The sequence below is a fragment of the Dama dama genome, chromosome X (genome assembly GCF_033118175.1).
Source record: "Dama dama isolate Ldn47 chromosome X, ASM3311817v1, whole genome shotgun sequence".
In the NCBI taxonomy this organism is placed as follows: domain Eukaryota; kingdom Metazoa; phylum Chordata; class Mammalia; order Artiodactyla; family Cervidae; genus Dama; species Dama dama.
The window spans coordinates 27219522-27245098 of NC_083714.1; the positions used below are offsets into that span (position 1 = coordinate 27219522).

Genomic DNA, 25577 nt, shown 5'->3' on the forward strand with positions numbered 1-25577 from the left:
GCAAGACACACCTAGTATTTCATTATGGATAGTATCTTATATGACTATGTGGCCCATGTATTTCCCCTTGGATAAATGTTTTTTTAAACTTTTTATTATGAAAGATGTCAAACATACTCAAAAGTGGAGAGAACAGTATAATGAACCCTCAGATACCCATCAGCCAGCTTCAATAATTGTCAACACTTTTTTCAATCTCGCTTCGTTTCTTCCCCCAACTTTGTTTTTTGCTGTAGTATTTCAGAGTAAATCCCAGACATCCTATATACCACTTGCCTATAAATACTTCAATAACTAGGGACTTTTTTTTTAACATGACCTTAATACTGTGTGTTAATCTGCTCAGACTGTTATAACAGTACCATAGACTGGGTGGCTTAGACAGCAGACATTTGTTTCTCATACTTCTGGAGGCTGGGAAGTCCAAGGTACAGGCAGATTTGGTTACTGGTGAAAACTCTCTTCTAGGCTGGCAGATGGCTGCTTCTCTATGTCCTCGCTTGGCCAAGAGAGATAGCATTCTGCTTTCTGTTCCTCTTCTTATAAGAACATTGATCCCATCATGGAGTCCCATCATCATGACCCCATGTAAACCAAATCACCTTTCGAAGGCCCTACCTCTAAGCACCATCACATAGGGTGTGAGGGCTTCAACGTGAGTTTTGGAGAGAAAGACATTTAGCCCATAATATACTATTGTCACACTTAACAGAATTAACAGTAATTCCATAATATCATCTGAAATTCAGTTGATTTTAATTTTCCTCATCATCTTAAAATGTTTTTACATTTGATTTGTTCTGATAAGGATCCAAATAAGATCTACTGATCTATTAATTTTAAAAGTGTAAGTTTATGCTCTATTTTAGGTAAAGAACAACAAAGGCTAACTTTTATCATTTCGTGTAGACTCTAAGTTTTGTAGTTGAAACTGCTTGGATTTAAGAGTATTTTGCAACTTTCCACATGATATAAATATGTAAAAGGGTCATACTGCTAAATAGAGCTTGAATTAAATGCATTTTAATACTGTGATTCATATACAAAGTGTATTGAATAATGTAGAAGTATATAATCATTCTCTAAGCTTTTGACCACCTCTACCAAAAAATGAGAATTCTCCAAGTGCTAATGAACTTAAAAGTTCACTTATTTTGCTCTTTACATTCAAGACCCTTTTGATCTTTAAGTTATTTCAGATGCTTTTGAAACATTATTCAGATAATCAACTAAGTCATAAAGCAGTATAATATTGATGAGTTTTAAATTACTCTAGTTGGTGTAGAAGATTCAGCAGAAAGTAGACTACTCTTTTCCTTAAAGATACATTTATTTAAAACCTATAATAGCTCCTCTTGTCTTGGCGATGGTGAAACAAATCATTTACTTTGTGATACAAGTGACTGTGTCATTTTCACCTGCATCTTCACCACATCTCAAACTTAATTTAAGTTTGACAGTAAGGTGTTAGTTTTTATACCTGAAGGTGTTTACAGCAGAAAGACTTAGTGGGTTGCAGCAGGAAGAGAACAAAGGACAGGGTGCATCGGGGGATGTCTCTATTCAACAGGAGTTTGTGGGAGGTTCTCATCATTACTGAGATTACAAGCCGGTCGTGTGGGAAAGAGGGCCTAAGTTAATGCTAGTTCTCAAGGGCACACGTTAGAATTCATCAGTTAACGTCTCCTTAGTCTCACAAAATTGAGAGGCAGGTCATTGATACAGGCAAGCTTTTCATGAGGGGGCTGCTGTCTATTTCTCCTCCCAAAAGCTGATGAGGAAAACTGGCACTAAGATCTTTTAATTCTGTACAAAATAGAGGGTGGGCCTAATTGAAGTAAAAGCAGATGAAATTTATTAGAAAAAAATATAATGTTATTGTTACTCACTAAGAAATCCTAGATTCAATACTAGCTTTTATACCATTGTCTCTGTAACAGAGAATACCCCAGTCTTCTAAAGTGAAGTCGCTCAGTCATGTCCGACTCTTTGTGACCCCATGGACTGTAGCCTACCAGGCTCCTCCGTCCATGGAATTTTCCAGGCAAGAGTACTGGAGTGGATTGTAAAGATAGTACCAAATTAGTATCTTTTCCCCTTTCTTTTTAAAAATGACATTGTATGATGTAAAGCCCTTTACTTCATGTGTGTGGTTAAGACACTTATTTTAATCCTTACATATATATGATAGAATGTAATGTAAAAATCAAATAACCCATGCACATTTCTTATCAGTCTGTCTTTCCACATAGATCTGCTCTGATTGGAACATGAATAACATCAGTTTATCCTACAAGTGGTTTATAGTAATGTAGTAAAAATATTAGCAGATACTGTGAAAAATTATCTAGCTATTGCCTTTATTGCTATGTGCCAGGTACCTCCCAACCTAGAAGAGGGTTTTGTGGCACGTAGAAGGGGAAGGGTGGCTCAGGAAAAGATGTAGAACCCAGTGGTTACTCTTTAGGCTAGAGTGAAGTAAAAAACTCTTAGTCTGGAAAAAAATGCCCAGAGCATCACCATCTCAAGTAAGTGTCTGTATGCACTGTAATATGGAACTGTAAACAATCAGAACCAGTCAGAACCAAAGGAACCTTAAAGATCCTATAATAGTTTTCATTACTTCAGAGAAAACTGAAGTGCTAATGAACTGTTACTCAAGATCACACAGATAGTTGGGAGTAAAATTCCAGTTTCCTGACTTACGGTCCAGTGTTGTTGTTTTTTTTTAAATTGTGGGTAATTCCCTGGTGGTCCTATGGTTAGGACTTGACACTTTTAGTACCAAGGACCCAGGTTCAATCCCTGGTCCAGGAGGTAAGATCCCCCAAGTCACGTGGTGTGGCAAAAAAAAGATAAATGCACATAAAATTTACCCTCTGAGCCATTTTTAAGTGTACAGTTCAGTAGTTTTAAGTACATTCACATTGTTGTGCAGTCAGTCTCCAGAGTTCTTTTCATCTACAAAACTGAAACTCTTTATCTATTAAACAGCGTCCATTTTCCCATTCCCCTGGCAGCTACCATTCTGCTTTCTGTCTCTCTAAATTTGACTACTGTAGGTATCTGATTCAATGTCCTTTTTTATTCATTGTAGCATCACATGCAAAAGTAATGTGTAAATTAATTGTTTTCCTCTTCATGATTTTTTTTTGGATTACAAAGGTACTTTTATAAGACACTTCAAAGGGGTAGTCCCCTCACCCCCAGGACTGGCCTGGGGGAGAGAGACTACCTGAGAGGAGGGAACCCCAAAAGAGACCTGCTGTGGACTCCGGGCAAAAGGAATGCCTGGGTACTGGGGGCTGTGAGCGTGACAGGAGGAAGTGTAGTGGGACAGGCTCCAGGCACACAGGCGAAGCGCGAGAAGATTGGACAAAAAGCCACAAAGTTACTTGGGTTGCTTCTTTTCATTTGCCTTTTTCAGCTTTTGCTGCCTGATCTCCGAGTCCTTCTGCTTGTGGACCACAGCAGAAAGCTTGTCATCTCAGTGTTTTCTCTTAACCAAGTCACTCTGCTTTTCCATATTCCTCTGGCAGGCTGGCTTTCGCTGGTTGCCACAGTCTTGGTGATGGCAGAAATATACACTATTTTGACTTTCTTGGTCAGATGCATCCATATAATATAAATCAGTTTATAATGCCATCCCTTTACTTTTGTTGTTTGCTATGCCCCAAATGCCTTTTTCCTGTTTGTATACCTAATCTTATTCCCCACTGCACCCCTGATTCCCTAAACCCATTTCTTGAATTTGTCCTTCAAGGCTCAGCTCAAAGGTCACTCTTTGAAGTTTCCCCAAAGACCCATAGCACACTTTGCAACGTCCTCTTCTCTACTCTCTCTGTTAAAGCATTTGTAACGTTATATTGGAACTTTTTCTGTCCCCTCCTATCTGTTAGGCTTCTTGAGGACAGGCAGTTTATCTTTCTTATCTCTATGTTCCATATTTGAGTTTCGAATTATGCCCAGGAGGTTGCCTTTTAAGAAAAAAAGGGATCAAATAATCCTTTTCTCCATGACTAGCCAAGAAAACCTTACTGAAGCAATTCTGGTATCTTTTTCCAGGTTAAAACCTTTCACTGGCTCTGGGGCCCTCGGTGTCAAGTCCAAACCCCTTTACATGGGTTACCAGATCCTTCATGACCAGGCTCCTGCTAACCTTCTCTAGCCTCATGCTATATTCTCATGCTATTTCCCCTTTACATTCCCTTCCCAAACCTTACCTGTGCACCTGCAGGCCTCATTCTGTTTCTCTCCTTGGAGCCTGCCTATATCATTTCCTCTGCCCAGAGCCCTCTTCTCCCACTGCTCTTGTCCCCCAAGGTCTAAGGCCTTCTCCCTCTCTTAGTTTACTCCTACTTATCCTTTAGGACCCAATTTAGGTATAATTTTTTTCTGGAAGGCCTTCCCTCTGTGTTTGTGTACATGGATACACAGCCTTCCTACATTCTTCGTAACATATTGTAATTACTTTAATCATTACATTGTATTATAATTTCCTGCCTGCTTGTGTTCCTGACTTGTCTATGAATAGATTAGGAGCCCAGGATCCATATATGTGTTAATCTATCTCTAATGCCTAGAACCTAGCTAAGTGTTCCATAAGCATTTGTTGAACAAAATTAAACCACTGTTTCCCAAACTTGTTTTCAAAATAGTGTTCCCCAGAATGTTAAGAGATGTCATGAAAAAGGAGCTCTGTAGTTAAATAGGGAATGCATTTTGAATTTCTAAGAGGGCATATATGCTTTATTATACTGCCCTCAACTTGATAGCCATGGTTCACAAATGCCAGTGTGCTCAACCCCAGAAATATTAGATTGAGTGAATGGGGCCCAGGAATCTATTGTTTTTTTTTTAATGCCCCTAGTCATTCTCATGTGAAGCTAAATTTGGAAACCACTGGTATACAGTGATCACAAAGATTGTTAAAATATGTAATACATTTGGAATCATGCCTAGCACATAGTAGAAGTGCTGTATTACTTTTAACTGCTGCTATTACTGATGTTGTTGTCATAGTTATATATGATTGTGAAACATATTCTTCTGCCACATTTGTTAACATTTCTCAAAACTAAGTTTGACAAAGGCTGAATTAAACAAGAACTTCAGTGCCACCTGTATATTGATAAAGCCCAGGTTTCTATCTTTAGCCCTGATTTCTTCTGACCTTAAGACTTAACTCTCCGATCACCTACTGGACATTTTTATATGGATGCCCTGCAAACACCTCAGAAATATCTTAAAAATCCCAAACCTGTACCTCCATTTTTATTTCCTATTGGCACTACCATCCCCTTGTCAGCCATGCTAGAAATCTTGAAATCAACTTTATTTCCTTTTTCTTCCTCACCCTTCACATCTAATCACTAAATCCTACTTGTCCCATTTCATAAGTGGCCCTCCACTTCCATCTCTCCATTTCTGGAATAAGCCGTGCCCTTTCAATATGCTGCTACTTTTACCTAACCCTTGCTTCTCTGCTTAGCAAATTGCTGTTTTTAAATGTCACTCTTCCATTTCCCCCCTTCCCCACCCAACAGCCACCAACCTGTGAAACCTTCCCCACCTAACCTGAACAGAACTTGTTCTGTTGCCTTGTCCCAGAGCACTTTGTAACTTTATTACAGCACTTATCACTCTGTACTTTGTGCTTACTTCTGTAGCTTCAGCTCACATCCTCTCTCCCACTAGCCTGTGAACTGCTTAAGAGTAGATGCCATGTGTGAGTTATCCCATCTCCTGACACTTGACCAGCGTTCAGCACATAGTAGGGGTTCACACTGTTTCAGTGAATTTAACCAACTCAGAAAGTCTAAAATTAACACGTTTTTTTCTCTTTGTGCAGACATTAGTACTGAAGAGCAGCTAAGGCTCCTGCAAGAGGAGAAGGTTTGCAAAATCTGTATGGATAGAAATATTGCTGTCGTCTTTATTCCTTGTGGACATCTGGTCACTTGTAAACAGTGTGCTGAAGCACTTGACAAGTGTCCCATGTGCTACACAGTCATTACTTTCAAGCAAAAAATTTTCATGTCATAATCTAACTACAGTAGGCGTCTTATGTTCTTATTACCCTGATTGAATGTGTGATGTGAACCAACTTGAAGAAATCAGCATTGAATTCCATTAGCATTTGCTGCAAAGTAGGAAGAAAATGTAAACTGCGATGTTATAGTTGGCAGTCTAAAATTTGAATTTCTGGATTTTTCAGGATGTTAACTGTATTAGCTGTTCTATTTTTTTCCCACTGTTATTTAATTGAAACCCTAGACTAAGAAGCATCATATTGTAACTGATCACAATGTGTGTTTTATAGTACACTTAGTTTTCTAAATGTAAGTGAATTAATCAATTGAATTTTTCATTCATTTTGGATAGGCTTAACAAATAGAGCATTCTGTATGAATGTGGAGATTAGAGTTAATCTCCCCAATCACATAATTTGTTTTGTGTGAAAAAGGAATGAACTGTTCCACACTGGTGGAAAGATGGAGATGATTTTTAGATGTTTGTGTTTTAGGATTTTGTCTATTTTCTTTTAAATTATATGCATGTACTTGGGTGGATGATTTTTTTTAATGATTTTGCCATTGTTAAAAGGGTATTTAATGATTGAATACCATTTAGCCTACATGTACTGACATAAAAAGACATCAGAGGTATATCAAGTGGCAAAACACTATGTGTAGAATGAGCCAAGTGAAGGTGTGTGTATTTTATATACGTATAGAACAGAAGATTGGAAAGATAGGCACCAAACTGTTAAATGTGGTTTCTCTTGAAAGGGGGTGGGGGGATGGGTCCCAGAGGGGCTTTATAAGGGCCTTTCACTTTCTACTTTTTTCATTTTGTTCTGTTTGAATTTTTTATAAGTATTATTACTTTTGTAATCAAAATTTTTAGAAAGTATTTTACTGATTTAAAGGCTTAGGCATGTTCAAACGCCTGCAAAACTACTTACTGCTCAGCTTTAGTTTTCCTAATCCAAGAAGGCAGGGCAGTTAACCTTTTTGGTGCCAATGTGAAATTTAAATGTTTATATGTTTTTCCTGCTTTGTGGATGAAAAATATTTCTGAGTGGTAGTTTTCTGACAGGTAGACCATGTCTTCTCTTGTTTCAAAATAAATATTCCTGATTTTGTAAAATGAAATATAAAATATGTCTCAGATCTTCCAATTAATTAGTAAGGATTCATCTTTAATCCTTGCTAGTTTAAGCCTGCCTAAGTCACTTTACTAAAAGATCTTTGTTAACCCAGTATTTTAAACATCTGTCAGCTTATGTAGGTAAAAGTAGAAGCATGTTTGTACACTGCTCGTAGTTATAGTAACAGCTTTCCATGTTGAGATTCTCATATCTTGTATCTTAAAGTTTCATGTGAATTTTTACCGTTAGGATGCTTAAGATGTATATAGGATAAAATGTCAAGTCTTCACCTAAGTTTTTTGTTTTCTTGTCTAGTAATAGTAGCAGATACTTCTGGAATGTTCTCCCAAGATCCTTAAAAACTTCTTGGAAACTATAAAATACTGACAAGAAAAGAAGAATAGTTTTTTTTTACTATTAAAGAGAAAATAAAGCTTGAGTAAGAATCAATATAGGTTAAAAAGATAAAAGTTTAAAAACGCCTCATAGGCTCCGAGGTGACTGCCTGCGCCTCCTGCCCAAGGGCCCGCCTCGGCCAGCTCCAACAGCAGTGATGTTACACCTCAGTGTAGTCAAGACAGGGCGTAAATTATTGTTTGCATTAAGAAGAATCATGTTCCCTGTGTACATTAAAAAAAAAAAGTCTGAATTGTATGGGAATAAAACTTGTTTGAAAATTTGGAAAAAAAAATAAAATAAAATAAAAACGCCTCATAGAACACCCAGGCAAAGATCCTCACAACAACCTGTTGTAGAGGTGAGTGAGGCATTTTACTGTAGAGAAAAGTTTGAGAGTAAAACTGTCAGTAGTTATATTTTTTTGTATTTTCTAAGAGAAAGAGTATTGTTACGTTCTCTTAACCTCTGTTAATTACTACTTTGATATTCATTTAAAGCATTACAAATTTAAATGAGAATTTTTAAAGTCAAATAATGACCGTCCTGTTTTTGTTTTACTATGTAAATCCTCAGTTCTTTACTTTTGGACTTTCTTCCACTTAGATTTAGTTATATATTCATTAAAAGTTAAACTTTATATGTATAATCTAAGCTTTAAATTTAAACAAATTACAAGGGGAGAAAAGTGTTAAAGGTTTAAAAATGTGTTTTCCAGGACACGTCAGCTCCAAGTCAGGTAGTTGGTTCAATCTAGTTGTTGTCCAGGGACTGAATTGTTTTAACATAAGGTTTTCCAGTTCTGGGAGTCTCAGTTCTTTAAAACTCTTAAAACTTGTATGTTTAGACTTAAGCAAGACCTTTTTTCTCCCCATGAGCTGTGAAATTTAATGCATGAAGCTGATGTGGCTAACAAGTTTATTTTAAGAATTGTTTAGAAATGCTGTTGCTTCAGGTTCTTAAATCACTCAGCGCTCCAACTTCTAATCAAATTTTTAAAGACTTACCAATGTTTGCCTGTGTTTGCACTATGAAAAGGACTGGATCCTTCCCATCTCTTTGTACAAAGAATGATCACTTGCAAGGTCAAAAATACAGCCAGAAAAAAAAAAATACAGCCAGATCCAAATCTCAGCCTCCCCCTTCCCCAAATAGTTCTCAGTATCTCCATGTAGACTTCCTTTTCTGTATAAAGTTCACTCTAAGATTTCAAAGGCACCGCCTATTTTACTACATTTTAGTCATGTGAAGTCAAGTTTTATAATAAATAGTTGTCTTTATTCATAATAATCTGGTGTGTTGATCAAAAGCCTTGTCTTAATTTTTGAGAAATGAGTTTAGTGTTTATAAATTCCAGTTTATTAAGTAATGGCTTTGTATTACCTTTCCTCCTAGATTTTCGTTTATTTTCCCTTGGGTTAGGGGCTAAGATGGAGTAGGGTGGGTGTAGTGAATGTATGTGATGTGATTTGGCCCTGTGTATTACAATCTTTTGTTGTTTTATCACTTAAATGTTGGTAGTTTTCTTCCTGGTTTTCATTTTAGTGGATAAAATTGGTATTTTGAATGGAGACTACCACCACAGCATTAGTTCCACATATTGTACCCTTTAGACTGAAATCATTGTTTTATTTCCTGATTACCCAGTTGGTTGAATATGGGGGAAAGGGGTGGAGGGATTGGAGAAATAGGATAGGTTGTATATTGTTTCCATTAGAGAAAGAAGAAAATGGGATGGAATATTTGACAGATATGGTTTTTAGCCACATCTGGTTTAGAAAAGAGGAAAAGAGGTAACCATTTCTTCATCTGTGAATTGCAAATAGTACCTGTCTTACAAAATTATAAGGGTTGAAGGAGACCGTATGTGTAAAATACTTGTTATAAATGTTAATTCCCTTCCTGACACTTTTTTACCTTCCATGGATTTGCCTTGACTCTGGAAATTAGGGCTAAAACTTAGATAATAACTCTTTCACTGACTCTTAATTCATCTTTCTCATTGTTTGTCATAGTTAAGATGCAAATTACAGTACACAAGTAGGTCAAATCCTTAAAAATATTTAAATTCCTTTTTTAAAAACTTGAAAAAATATTACCAAATTTAGTTGAGCTTTTCTAATAGAAACAATTGGCTTAGTCCCACTTTTATAATCAGTTTCAGTTTCACTTAGCACAGTGTGCATTTCACTTGCAGCATAACAGAATCATAGGATGTCAGCTAGAAGTGACCTTAGAGAGTATCTAATTCATCCCCCCCTTTTTTTTCTCTTCTCTTCTTTTTTTGGCATTTATTTATATTAGTTGGAGGCTAATTACTTTACAATATTGTAGTGGTTTTTGCCATACAAAGATGAACCATCTGAGGCTCAAAGGTGAAATGATTTGTTCAAAGCTACATAGCTAATTAGTGATAGCCCAGACCGGGACATATTTTGACGGTGAAAAACTTCAAGCTACTTCTCTAGGGAGGTCTCAAATTTTTTCAACTATTCTTTGTTCTATACCATAACATTCACTACATATTAAATGACACTTTATAACTAATACAGTAGGACAATCTTAAATACATATGGTTTCAAATTGTACAATACTGCATTAATGTTTTGGTGGTAAGATTCTATTTTGAAGTCTAAAGTTTGTAGAAATGCGTATAGATTTTTTTTCATTTACTACATTCTTCTTGTGTATCATTAATTGTGTATCATTGTGTTTGTGTATCATTTAAAATTACTATGTAAGTATATTTTGTCATTCTGTCTATGCTTAGCAACAAATTTGCACTTTTTATTTGATGTAGCAAAGGCATTAATGTAATTTTTGTTAGAAGATTTTGCATTACCTTTATACTTTATATCTAACCTGACAGAGTGACTGATTCTTATGTCATTGTAATACTGTTGTGAATAATCACGTGAAATGTGTGAGATAGAGTACTATATTTGTGGATATAATTTTATGGCTGTTTTCATTTAGTAGAAACCTTTCCATCAGTATGGAAAACTAAGAAAATTGCTTTATACTGTATAATCTGGCAGTCATCATAGATTAAAGCTTATTTTTCTGTGAATAAAAACTTATCCAATAAAGCACTATTCTTTAAGATGATATCTTATTACTTTGTATTTGTTTCACGTCCTCAAAAAAAATAAAATAGCCCTCTTAAAAATATTAATACTAAAATGTAACCTCCCAAATATATCCTATGCCATTATGGGGCCAGACATTAAGGTACACATCAAGTCATGTGATATAAAAAAAAGACATCTGCTTTCACATTAGTTTATAGAATTCTATAAGTACATGAAAAGTTTATTTTTAGTTTTGTGTAAAAATATGAAACTCCCTCTCCACAAAGATTGGCCTGGTTGACTCAAGAGATACTATAGTCACCTTAACAAGGCTTGAAGAAGCAAGAGACCTAAAAAGCCACTACCCCTTTGAGGCAGGCAGCAGAGAAGAATTTTTGTGAGTCTACAGAAGCAGCTGCCCAGAGTTTCAGAAACTGCAAGCAAATCTGGTAGGATAAAAAGCAAGGGAATTAAAAAAAAAGCAAGGGAATTGTAATTATCCTTCAATAAAAAACTAATTAGGAAAAAAGTGAGGGAATAAAGGCTTCTCAAAGGGAGAGGGAAATTTAGAAAAGGGCATTTCAAGTGCTATTTCCCCTACCCCTTCCTACCCACAATGGAGGTTCCTAAATTGAGAGTTGTATTTCAGGCCTAGTCTGTATTATTTAGTTTTACTAAGCTGTGTCTGACTCTTTCTTACAAACTCTATGGACTGTAGCCCACCAGGCTTCTGTCCATGGGATTTCCCAGGCGAGAATACTGCAGTGGGTTGCCATTTCCTTCTCCATGGGATCTTCCCAACCCAGGGATCGAACCCATGTCTCCTGCATTGGCAGGTGGGTTCTTTACCACTGAGTCACCAGGGAAGCCCCATCTGTATAGTGACTGATTATCAAATTCCTGACTGTTACCACTGTTATCTGAGATACCATAAGACTGTTGTAAATGTAGTCCACATTTCTTACATGTCAGCTATACTTTCAATGAATATTGATGAAGATGTGAATTTTCAAAGCTTTCTCTTACAAAAATTTTCAAACTTACATAAAAGTAGAAATGAAAATATAATGAACTTCCTAATCATCATTCAGCTTCAACAAATAATATTTTGCCAGTCTTGTTTCACCTAGGACTCTCCCTCCCTTTATTTTTAAAATTTATTTATTGTTGATATATTTTAAAGTAAATCCTAGACATTATGTTATTTCTCCTATAATTATCTTGTTATATACCTATACAGGATTAGAACACTTTTTAAATTGTGAAGTTTAAATTTGTGAAGTTTTCACAAAAAGTTTAACACTATTAGTGCTAAATTTTAATGGACATCTAAACAAGAATTAAGATCAACTTTATTCCCCTGTCTCCCCTATTTGAAGATTAAGGTAAATAAACATGCTCAAAACTGATATAATTTAAAAAATACTTCTGGGAGTTCCATGGTGGTCCTATGGTTAAGACTCCGTACTTTCATTATGGCCAGGGTGCAGTCTCTGGTTGGGGAGCTAAGATTCTGCAAGCCACGTAGCATGACCAAACAAAAAAAAAAGAAATTTTTTTAATGATGTTCTCACTATTTCATTTGTAGTTTGCTTATAGATTATAGAGTAAATGTGATACTTATTAGAAGTTGGTAGGCTAGTGTGCAACAATGTAGATGGACCTAGAGAGTATTATACTTAGTGACATAAGTCGAGAAAGAAAAACACTGGATGATATCACTCACATGTAGAATCTAAAAAATAAAATGAATGTATATAACAACAGAAACAGACTAAGAGATATAGAGAACAAACTAGGGGAGAGGGAAGGTGTAAGGGGCAAGACAGGGGTATGGGATTAAGAGATACAAACCAGTGTGTATAAAATAAATAAGCAGCAAGGAATATTATACAGCACAGGGAAATATAGCCATTGCTTTTTAATAACTAAATGGGGTATAATCTATAAAAATATTGAATCATGGTGTTGTAACTTGAAACTAATATTGTAAGTCAGCTATACTTCTATTTAAGCATTTTAAAATTATAATTACAATAAAGGTAAGCTAACTGTGGTGTATGGATACCTAGTGATTCTCAAAATGTGGTCTGGGGACCAGCAGCATCTGCATCACCTAGGAACTTGCTAGAAATACAAATTATTGGGACTTCCCTGGCAGTTAAGACTCTGCACTTCCAATGCAGGACGTGTGGATTCAATCCTTGGTTGGGTAAATAAGATCCCACATGCTGCGTGGTGTGGCCAAAAAAAGGAAAAAAAAGTGAATTAATCGGCTCCAGCCTGAACCTAGTGAATCTGAAACTCTGGGGTGTAACCCAGCAATCAGTGTTTTAAAAAACCCTCTAGGTGGTTCTGATGAGGCTACAGTTTGAAAATGACTGGGATGTGGTATGGGGTCCAAATCCAGAAATAGTTAAATGGCTGAAAACTGTAAATCAAACTGTTCTGTGCAGATGACTGTAATCATCACCTTTTTTCTCCTAACTCTTTGTGGATCCAGTCCTGTATTTTCTCCTGCTACCAAAATGTGAAGACATAAGATGTAACATCATGAAAGTCCCTTCTGATTCGACTTTTCAACAAAATTTCCTTGCATATAGTACTCTTTTGAATTTGATAATGAAAATCATTCTTCAGCCCTTACACTGCCAAGTTCAGAATAGAATAGGGACACATTGATCACGTTAAACTATCCTCCAATCAAGCAGTGAAAGGGTTAAGTATTTCAAGTCTCACTTATAAGCACTAGTGTGACAGCAATCCGTTGAGGTTGTACAGAACAGACCTGCACTTCTAGAAAGAGCCAAATCTTCAGTGAAATGTAAGCAGTTAACCTACAACTGATAGAGTTGGAAGTGGTCAGCCTTGCTAACTCATAATAACTAGCAGTTCTGAATTCTTTTTCAGGTCTGAAGATTTTAAAGTAACTGTGGCACAAAAGAACTGAAGAAAATTCTTGTGGTGGCCTTAGGTCTCTAAAGGTTTTCAGAGTTGCATAAATCCACACTAAGGTCAATATTGGCCTCTAACCACAACCAAAATAAAAATCTTAAGGTAGGTAAGGCTAGATGAAAGTCAGACTTAGTTTTCTTTTCCTACAAACTACTAATTTGCTTATGACAAATACGTCCATAACCTAGCCATTTAGCTTTGTATAGGATTTGGTCTATTTAGATTTTTTCCCCCCAATCTTATTCTGTTTAATTTTATATTTCCAAGACCCTATATGCACCATAACTAATGACTATAGCATAAGAAACCTTTTGCATGGGCCTCTGCTTGTTAACAATAATGCTTAACTTTAGGTTTATGAATAAATATTAGAAGAATACTGGTTCAAAACAAATAAGGAATAAGAACCCAAGATAAACCAAACTTTATTTCCCCCTTTTATCTTCCCAGAAGAATTTAAATATTCAAAAAACAACTAGGGTATAACTAATTGAAGTAATAATATCTAAGGGCTTCCCTGGTGGTTCAGCGGTAAAGAATCCAGCTGCCAATGCAAGAGACGTTGGTTTAATCCCTGGGTTGAAAAGATCCCCCAGAGAAGAAAATGGCAATCCACTCCAATATTCTTGCCAGGGAAATCCATGGACAGAGGAGCCTGGTGGGTTATAGTCCATGGGATCACAAAAGAATCGGACAAGACTTAAGTGACCAAACAACAACAAATAGTATTTAAACAATGATCTTGCTTCAAAATCTGATTCTTGTTTCTAATTTATATTCCCAAAACATTTTTTACATACAAAATTATAAATGTCATTTGTTACAAAAACTTTTATATTGAGAGGTTTTTTTTTTAAGTCTGTTCATTATGTTTCTTTAACCTTATTCCGTTACTAGGTACTAGAGACTTCTTTTTAATTCCATTAGCTTAAATAAGGGGCTTTGCATTTTTGGCTAAGGCATCAAGAATGTATTTTCTCATTAAATATTGGAATTTTATTTGGCAGTGGTTAGGCTCTCCTTCTGCCAGATTACTGACTATTGGACTGAGGAAAAGAAAACACATGAGTAGGTTCATGAACAATTACTGATGTTTCAGAGAAACTTAAAAACAAAGACCCCAAATCTCTCCCATAAAATTAATCTGAAGTAGAGAAAAACTTGCTGAAAATATTTTATTTTTCATTAAATTAACATTTTGTAGGGATTTCCTAGCAGAAATTTAACAAAGGTCTGTATTAATCATTAAGAGAACTTACCTGAAAAAAACTTGTTCTTCTTTCAACTAGATTTTTGTTTATTATTTGACTACTAAAAAGAATGTACTCTACTGTACTTATGGCTTTGTTGGTCTTCTACTGTAAATATTTCAGATACATTATATTCTTATGTGAGCTATAAGAATTAAGTAAAAAGACCTATACTTAGGATGAGTTATAAATCAATATTTGGTCATTTGTACAGAATGAAATGTAACAAAAATATTAACACATGGGAATAAGAATCCCTACTCTGCCTACCTCAAAGGATTGTTGCAAGGATTATATGAGTAAATGTACATGAAAGAGCTTCAAAAAGTATAAACTATATAAGCTCAAGGAATCATTCCTCTAATTAGAGTTTATTGGACTAATTATGGGTTGTTGTTGTTTAGTCACTCAGTCGTGTCTGACTCTTTTGTGACCCCATGGACTGTAACCCACCAGGCTGTGTGCATGGGATTTCCCAGGCAAGAGTATTGGAGTGGGTTATCATTTCCTTCTCCAGGGGATCTTCCTGACCCAGGGATCAAACCCAAGTCTCCTGTATTGGCAGGTCAGTTCTTTACCACTAAGCCACCTAGAAAGCCCAATTATGGATTAGTTTCACACAAAAATGAAACAGTTGTGAAATAGTATCTGATTAATTAAGGATGTATAGTGATAAAATTCATTTATACAGTTTCTTGGCCATTTCCATGGCCCTTAAATTTTTTTACATGTATTATCTGTTTACTTTCCACTCTCTACATGGTTACTCCTGTGTTTAAATCAGAAGTGTATCGGTAATGGTGCAGAGATAATTGGATAAATTGTTGCTATGTACAGTTGTAGAAATTGTGTTCATAAACCCTGCCATTCAAGTGGCCCTTAAATGGATTTACCTGGGCAATCAGGTCAGCTCTGCTTTGTAACATATGAAAATAAAACTATATAAAACAGATAAATTCAGGGAGGATGAAATAATTGGTCTGGTACTGTTGCACTATGCCATTGTGTCTCTCATTCATTATATTCAGAACATCTCTATAATTTTACATCTGAAGAACCCCAGACATAGAGGTTACATGACTCACCTGAATCATATGGTGAATCACCAGTCGAGCTGTGCTTATAGGCAGTGAAAATGTTTCTGGTTAATTTTTGACATGAATTAGCTAAATTGGCTGCCTTACTGTCTGAACATTGAGTGTAAATATCCAAATCCAGGCTCTCTCTCTCTTTTTTTTTTTGTACAGCAAGACCTGGCTGGCCATATGATACCAAACCACAAAGCCCAATAGAAGTAATAAATAGGTATATGTGGTCCTTAGCATGTCTACTCAACTAGAATTTAAAAATTAAAATAATTCTAAAACACAAAATTGGTAACTATGTTTCGGCTGTTTAGAAAGAGAACTTTTCACTATGTTACCAAGGCCAACTTGGAGTTCAGGAATTGTGTCTCCCTAATCACTATGTTCCCAATGACTAGCATGCTGTCTGGTCCATTAATAAGCAGAGTTAATTTCTTCAGTACATAGATGTATGAGTGACGGAATGAATGAACAAGTTTATAAATGAGCAGTGTGGGAAAGCCTACTCATGTGAAAGCTGTGCATTGACAAAGATAATGCAATTTGGAACCAGTACTGATTTTCTACAGATTTCATTTTTTTTAATGCACCAACATTAAACCTTACTATGGGACTTCCCTGGTGGCACACTGGATAAGAATCCGCCTGCCAACGCAGGGAACATTGGTTTGATCCATGGGCGAAGATGATCCCACATGCCACGGAGCAACTAAGCCCGTGTGCCATAACTACTGAGCCCAGCTCTAGAGTCTGTGAGCTGCAAATACTGAGCCTGTGTGCCTCAACTACTGCAGTCCGTGCATGAAAGCAGGTGCTTGGCAACAAAAGCCACTACGATGAAAAGCCTGCACACCTCAACGAAGAGTAGCCCACACTCACCACAAATAGAGAAAGTCCATGTAAAAGCAATGAAGACCCAGCACAGCCAAAAATAAATACATTTTAAAAACACCTACTATGTGCCAGACTCTGTACTAGATGCTAGGGAATCCATTCTATCACTGAAGGGCAGTCAGTTCAGTCACTCAGTTGTGTCCAACTCTTTGTGACCCCATGAACTGCAGCATGCCAGGCTTCCCTGTCCATCACCAACTCCCAGAGCTTGCTCAAATTCACGTCCATCAAGTCAGTGATGAGATCCAACCATCTCATCCTCTGTCGTCCTCTTCTCCTCCTGCCTTCAATCTTTCCCAGCATCAGAGTCTTTTCCGATGAGTCAGTTCTTTGCATCAGGTGGCCAAAGTATTGGAGTTTCAGCTTCAGCATTAGTCCTTCCAATAAATATTCAAGACTTTAGGATTGACTGGTTTGATCTCCTTGCAGTCCAAGGGACTCTCAAAGAGTCTTCTCCAACACCACAGTTCAAAAAAGGATCCATTCTTCAGCACTCAGCGTTCTTCATGGTCAGCTCTCACATCCATACTTGACTACTGGAAAAACCATAGCTTTGATTAGATGGACCTTTATCAGCAAACTAAAGTCTCCGCTTGTTAATATTCTGTCTAGGTTTGTCATAGCTTTCCTTCCAAGGAGCAAGTGTCTTTTAATTTCATGGCTGCAGTCACCATCTGCTGTGATTTTGGAGCCCCCCAAAATAAAGTCTGTCACTGTTTCCACTGTTTCCCCATCTATCTGCCTTGAGGTGATGGGACTGGATGCCATGATCTTTGTTTTTGAATGTTGAGTTTTAAGCCAACTTTTTCACTCTCCTCTTTCACTTTCATCAAGAGGCTCTTCCTCTTTGCTTTCTGCCATAAGGGTGGTGTCATCTGCATATCTGAGGTTATTGATACTTCTCCCGGCAATCTTTATTCCAGCTTGTGCTTCATTTAGCACAAGGAGTATATCAAGGCTGTATATTGTCACCTTGCTTATTTAACTTATATGCAGAGTACATTATGTGAAATGCCAGGCTGGATGAAGAAGGGCAATAGGAACTGTATCTAATTCAAACTCTTTGGGTAGGATGATGGGGGCAGTTTTCTGGAAGAGGGGACCCTTTGTCAAGTGGGTGGTGAAAGGGATTTCTGCCTTGGAAAGAAGCATGTGCAGAGCTCAGAATCAAGAAAATCTGACATGTCAGAAGGCTAAAAAATGGAGGTTTTGAATGAAAGGTCTAAAGGCATTTACTGGGACTCCTCAAGGTCATCTTATGTGCACTAAGTCTCCTTGGGTACACATCTAGGGTAAATTTGGTTTCTCTTACCCTTTACAAGAATGTTCAGAGTACCGCACAATTGCACTCATCTCACATTCTAGCAAAGTAATGATCAAAATTCTCCAAGCTAGGCTTCAACAGTACGTGAACTGTGAACTTCCAGATGTTCAAGCTGGATTTAGAAAAGGCAGAGGAACCAGAGATCAAATTGCCAACATCCACTGGATCATCGATAAAGCAAGAGAGTTCCAGAAAAACATCTACTTCTGCTTTATTGACTATGCCAAAGCCTTTGACTGTGTGGATCACAACAAACAGTGGAAAATTCTTCAAGAGATGGGAACACCAGACCACCTTTACCTGCCTCCTGAGAAATCTGTATGCAGGTCAAGAAGCAACAGTTAGCACTGGACATGGAACAACAGACTGGTTCCAAATCAGGAAAGGAGTACGTCAAGGCTGTATATTGTCACCCTGCTTATTTAACTTCGATGCAGAGTACATCATGAGAAACGCTGGGCTGGGTGAAGCACAAGCTGGAATCAAATTGCCAGGAGAAATATCAATAACCTCAGATATGCAGATGACACCACCCTTATGGCAGAAAGTGAAGAAGAACTAAAGAGCCTCTTGATGAAAGTGAACAAGGAGAGTGAAAAAGTTGGCTTAAAACTCAACATCCAGAAAACTAAGATCATGACATCCGGTCCCATCATTTCATGGCAAATAGATGGGGAAACAAAGAAAACAGTGACAGACTTTATTTTGGGGGGCTCAAAATTACTGCAGATGGTGACTGCAGCCATGAAATTAAAAGATGCTTGCTCCTTGAAAGAAAAGTTATGACCAACCTAGACAGCATATTGAAAAGCAGAGACATTACTTTGCCAACAAAGGTCTGTCTATTCAAAGTTATGGTTTTTCCAGTAGTCATGTATGAATGTGAGAGTTGGACCATAAAGAAAGCTGAGTGCCGAATAATTGATGCTTTTGAACTGTGGCGTTGGAGAAGACTCTTGTGAGTCCCTTGGACTGCAAGGAGATCCAGCCAGTCCATCCTAAAGGAAATCAGTCCTGAATATCCATCGGAAGGACTGATGCTGAAGCTGAAGCTCCAATACTTTGGCCACCCGATGCGCAGAACTGACTCATTTGAAAAGACCCTGATGCTGGGGAAGATTGAAGGCAGGAGGAGAAGGGGACAACAGAGGATGAGATGGTTGGACAGCACCACCAACTCGATGGACATGAGTTTGAGTAAGCTCCAGCAGTTGGCGATGGACAGGGAAGCCTGGCGTGCTGCAGTCCACGGGGTCGCAAAGAGTTGGACACGACTGAGCAACTGAACTGAAGTGAACTTACCCCTTACAAATTAGAGAAATTTAAGATGGTCTAATGGGTTTTGAATTTCTGAAGCAGGAAACCAGTAAGTTATTTTCTAAAGCAAGTTTTGTGAAGTCTGTTGGGGGATTAGGGAAAGGCTATTCATTCACCAGGGAATCTTTTTAAGCCTTTGCTGGGGCAGGGTGGTATATACAAGGTTCACACAAGTTTCTTTTTGTTTGAAATATATATTCAAATTAAGCCACCTTTTTTAATGAAAGGTGTATTAATTGCTTGCAGTGTACATAAATTCTAGGAGAAAGTGACAGAAGAAAATAAGATCCAGTCTGGGTCCTACTGGAGTTTATAGTCTTGGTAGCAGAAAGAGATTTACATTTGTCATTCACAAGGTATTCCCCCATTGCAAACATAATGCAGGAACCATTGGTAACCACGTGTTGTTTAACTCAAAACAAATCAAAGGAACAAAAGAGTGTAAATATAGAGTGATACAGAGCTAGATTGCTAGACTAACATTATTACAGGAACAAAGAAGGACAAATGAGGGTGTGACCCAATAATTGGAGCAGGTTTCATCAAAGTGGTGCAACCAAAGCTACAGGATCTGAGATGGTTGAAGACTGTTCAGATACTAAAACTTTATGATTGTATGTAATATATTTATTGCTGTTTTGTTTTTCTATCCAAGGTTGATGGAAGACAACAGAACCCACTTGGGCTGTTATACTATAGACTTCTCTGCGTGTTCTGGCATGTATCTTGAATATTATTTTAATATATTTCCATACACATTCAAGTAGATAATGATTCTTTGAACAGCATTTTATCTTAAAAGGAATTCGGCCTCCTTTGCTTCCAAACAAAAATTAAAAGCCAAGATTCCCCCAAAGCCCCACTCAAGCATTCCTCTTCATTTGGAAATAGTCAATTAATTCAAATGACAAATCAGGAACCAGAGCAGCTCAGCAGGTGACTCATGGTGTGATTGGAAGGGCCTGGTACCCTTTCTATCTCAATTTCTTCATCTGTCTGTAGGAAATAATAGTCTCCCAGAGGTGTTATGAAAAATAATTAAAGTTGGTAGTGTGCTTTGAGATCCATGAATGAACTGCGCTTTCAAAGGGCAAAATTACACACTGCAGTGATTCTCAGACTGCCTTCCTCTACTCACTATTTCATAGGTATTAATATTAGTAATGACCCAGTTAGGTAGGTTTTCCTTGTTCTCAAGTTGCTACTACATTTTTTGGCCACTGATACCAGTTGCCTTTAAAATGAATGCAACCCAGAGTAGTAGTAAGAATCACTAATCCTTTGGCTTTAGTAGTCTTAAAGTCTTTGGGGGAGTTTAGTTTTCCAGATCACTCTCTACCTTCATTCTCAATCTTTCCACTTCAGTTGGCTCACTTATTGCCACTCTGATGCCAATCCCAAAAGGTTGTACAAGATCAATTCAATAGCTTCACTGAAACCAAACAGGAGGTCCCTCTTTGCTTTGCTTAATACTTAATAATTTCTTCTTTGCTGTTCTTATTCCTCTTCCTTCCCTCCTCCCCTCTCCCCCATTTTAATTGGCCTGTTGGAAACACCCAGCAGGTGAAATTCTTTAGATGATTCCAGAGCAGGAGAAGAAAAGAGATGTGGAAATCCAAATGTTGACTGTTGAGTAGGGTGTGGAAAGGGGCTGGGATTGGCCAAGCAGAAAACAAGGGGGGAGATGGAGATGGGAGTAAGATGTTGGGACAACATCTGAGTCTAACTGGGTAGTAAGGAGAAACCTAGAAGAGCAAAGCCAGCTGAGAACACATGAGAAAAGAGTCATTGGCCCCTAACTTGGGCAGCCTTCCCACAAACTCCTTTTGCCATTTTGTCACTTGAGAGAAGGAAGCAAGAGAATGTAGTATCTCTCCGCATCACAGGAAAAACAACGTCAAGCTTATACTTTGTAATGACCATGGATTCACGGTGACATCATGTTCAAAGGAAAGCACACTTCTTCTGAACATGTGGTTCCGAGATGGAATATGAAATGGAATATGAGACTTTTAGTATAAATCAAACTTTTTTCTTAAGCTCCTTTTGAATTCTGTCATTTATCCATATAAGTGACTATTTCAGCATATGGATCTCAGGCAAAAGATTTCTTTTATTCCCCCAACCCTAAAGTTCTGTCTGTACTATCCAGAGTGCGGGGTGAGCGGAGGGACAGGCAGAGTTTCCTTTAATACAAACCATGACTTGAAACAGTGGCCCATACTAAAAAGCTTCAGCTACCCTCACTAAATTAAAACTTTACCAGAGTAAAATATCTAGAGAGTGGGTAGATTTTACTCTTTTACTTTTCTGGTAGAAAATATTTTCCTTCAAATGGAGTAAAAAACACAAGGAGGGCTTTTACTGTTCTTGCAATACTGTAGCACTGCATACGTTTCTCACTGTAAGTGCAGAAAACTTTTGAAAAGTATCTATTTATATAACATTTTGGAAATGACAAAATGTAAGAAATGGAGGACAGATTAATCTGACCACCTAGCCAGTGCTTTTCCAAAAAAGGAAGTGTAAGAATATGTAAAGGTCATTGAATTAAAAATCAAAAGGAATAGATTTTATTAGCTCTGACATTGTATATTTTGAGAAGATGCTAGATACAGACATTTTTTACATGATGAGGAAGGGAGCTCACAGGGAGGTGGGTATAGTTATAAAACGGTAACCCCAGGAACGCTTGTGGTATTGAACTTTCTGTATCTTGATTGTGGTGGTAGATACATGAATCTACATGCACACCCACACATATATATCAATTACTACAGTTAAAACTGGAGAAATCAGAATAAGACCAGTGGATTATATCAACATCAGTATTCAGATTGTGGTATAATACTACAGTTTTACAAGATGTTACCATTGTGAGGACCTGGGCAAAATGTAAAAGGGATCTCTCTGTATTATTTCATACAATTGTAGCAAGTATACAATTATCTCAATAACATTTTCAATTTTTAAAAAGCTACTAGGACCTTTCTAGGCCCCACTCAAATAGCATAGGCAAGGAGACAAACTACCCATGGCTGAGACCAAGAGAAGAAAGCTGGACCCTGAAGACTGAGTGACCCCAGAACCAGAGTTTGATAAATCAGAAAAGAAAAAAAGGTTTTTGTTGGTAACTTAATTAACATTCCATGTAAAGGATTTAGGCTACAAATTAGAAAAAAAAAGATGCTGAATTGTATAATATTTGTTTCTTTTGAAAGTTGGTCTAACATATGAACTTTAAAAGACAATTGTAGACAAGGATCTACTGTATAGCACAGAGAACTATACTCAATATATTGTAGTAGCCTATAATGGAAAATAACCTGATAAAAATATATTTTTATATGTATAGTATACACACATATGTATAACTGAATCACTTTGGTATATATGTGAAACATTATAAATCAAATATATTTCAATTTAAAAAAACAAATGACTGTACTTCCTAATGCCTATTTAATTATTTTATTTTCAAATTGTATTTTTATGAAAAAGGATGAGGAAATCATGCTGATGTTTGGGCAGAAATTTGTCTTAATCCCGGTGCCATCACTGTGAAATGACTGCTTCAGATTTGCTTGGAGAAATGAATAAATCTTATAAAGGTTAAATCTTCACACTAAGCATATCAGGTGTCAGGAAGTGTTGTAGATACAGATTTGCGGGGGGGGGGGGAATGAAGAAAAATATTAAGTCTAGGTTTTGAATATATATTTGAACCAAAAAGGTGGCAGTAGACAACACTAAAGTGAAATGAAAAAGACTCTAGTTGTAGTCATTGATATTCTCTGTTAGATAATTATTATCCTGAGGGAATAAAAGAGGAAAAACTGGCTTAACCCATCTGTTTAAGTATTAAAGGCTTCTCCAATTAAATGATCCTGTGTGAGTCAATAATGAGGTAATTCAGATAGAATCAAACTAATAAACACCTTGATATAGAACTGAAAAGAATTCCGGGTCAAAGTCAAATCTCTACCCAGTATTCTATTGGTATAAAAATACAAGACTAGGTGTGGCTGAACAATAGTGAATAATGCATATGCTGGAAGTTCAGCTACTGTGCAGATATTCCTGGCAAATAACAGCATTCTTTCAAACAACGTCCTGAAAGCTCAACGGGATGATATTTTCCATCCCCACAAAGACTTGAAGGATATCATCCAAGCAAAAAGGAAAATAATTTCCTGGAGGCTGAGTTAGGGATCTCAGTGCCAGCGTGGAATAGGAGAGAGCTCATAACTTAGCAGACACAAGATCAAGATTACCACGTTGGGGAAAACATGGGAGAAAGGAAAGGGTTGCTCTCCTAGAGGTTTGCAAAGACACATGAGCAAAATGGAACTGTGAGCGAGGTACATGATCAAAGAATTGAAGGGCTATCCAGTGAATTTTAAAGAGACCAGAAGAAAAACTGGGTGGAAGGAATTGAAAACAAAAAAAGTAGTCTGAAGAGTTCCAGATCCAGAGACTGCAGATATTACCACAGAAGTGATTCCAAGACCTCCAAATGGCTGAGAAATCATACAGGAATGAACTGGTCCTCAGCCATAAGAAGAAAGTGAAAGAAAAATAATAAGGGCTTAAAAATGAGGATTTCAGAAAAGTATTACATGGTAACTGCAAAGGGAATCTGGACATATATAATTTGGCTTTTTTTGGAGCAAAGTTTACTTTGACATTCAAGTATTCCAGGTGGTATCTTACCAAATCTGATGGCATAAAGCCAATCACACAGTTTCATGGCTACTTAAAAATCTAGAGTCTATTATTTCAGAAACAAATAAAGGATCTTGATGGCAACTGTTTCTGTAAATACAGTATTGTCTTAGATAATAATAATTATATGAAAACCTCTGCTTGTCTGAGCTAAGCATGCTGTGTTGTAATTTCCTACTGCCTATCAGTTTCACCCAAATAGACTATAGGCTTCTTGATGTAAGAACTGTGGCTTATTTTTTCTGAATCCCAAGTGCCTGGCATATTTCAGGAACTCAATAAATGTTTGCTTCTTTAATAAATGAACAGAAAAGCGAATTTAGCAAAAATGAAAGGTAATATTAAGCTAACCACTGGGTAGGCAGCTGAATTTTGAAAGTGCTTCTTAGTAATCTCTCCATGATGACATTGAAGAAACTAGATAACAACTTAACAATTTCTTGGAGCAGGTTTGGAAGAAAACAGTTCACAAAGGAAGGGAACGATACAAGAGAAGCCCAATTCCTGAGTGAGGTTCGAAGACACGATAACATTAAACTGCAACTGATAACAAGACTTTTCCCTTCCAGACACATCCAGCTTCCCCCTTTCAGGAGCGACTCCCTGCCATGCACTGCCTATCTTCCTTTAACCACACAACACCACTTGACCTCCCTGAGACAGGCTGTGCACTTTGACTCCTATGCGCCTTTGCTCATTATATTCACTCTGCCCAGAAGGCTACTCTTTCCTCCATTATCTTCCTGGAGGATTCCTGTTCACCTTCCCATTGACTATGTGTTACACTCAAGTATTGTTGTATAACAACACTCCCCGCTGCCCGCCGCCACTAAACTGCGTGGCTTAAAACAACCTGATTTCTTATTTCTTGCAATTCTTTGGGTTGGCTGGGCAGTTCTGTTGGTCCCTTTCAGGCTCACTTGTTTGGCCACAGTCAGCTGGTGGGTCATCTGGGGACTGGGCTCAGCTGGGACATGCGCACACCTGGTCCTCTCATCCCCCACTGCCTCTCTCTCCACGTAGCCTCGTTCCAGCAGAATAGCCTCGGCTTTTTTTCCATGGCAACTGGGTTCCAACAGCAAAAGCAGAAACTGCTAGTTCTCTTAAGGCCTGCCTAGGCTCAGAAATCCCAGAATGTCACTTCTGCTGCATTTCACTGGTCAAAGCAAGTTACATGGTCAGCCCAGATGCAATGGGGAAAGGAAATAGACTTCAACCTCTTGATAGGAGGTGTTATAGGATCACATTGTGAAGGGACGTGAGCACAGGGAGGTATAATTCATTGGAAACCATTTTAAACTATCATACAGCTGAAATGTCACCTCTTCATCCATCATTTTGAAATATATATATTTCTCTACATCTATATAGATAGATGTAGAGAAATCACATTATCTCATTATTTGT

General features: G+C 37.3%; 1 protein-coding gene and 1 pseudogene across 3 annotated transcripts in view; one reads left to right on the forward strand and one right to left on the reverse strand.

The window, feature by feature from the left end:
- XIAP (X-linked inhibitor of apoptosis) overlaps positions 1-10657 on the forward strand; it is a 41369-nt gene extending 30712 nt beyond the window's left edge. For all 3 annotated transcript variants that reach the window (XM_061137088.1, XM_061137086.1, XM_061137087.1), the window contains one exon: positions 5852-10657. In XM_061137088.1, coding sequence (XP_060993071.1) covers positions 5852-6045 — 194 coding nt within the window. In that variant the 3' untranslated portion in view covers positions 6046-10657. The remainder of the gene's footprint in view (positions 1-5851) is intronic.
- Positions 7-5833, reverse strand: LOC133052287 (small EDRK-rich factor 2-like; annotated as a pseudogene).
- Positions 10658-25577: the final 14920 nt, after the last annotated feature.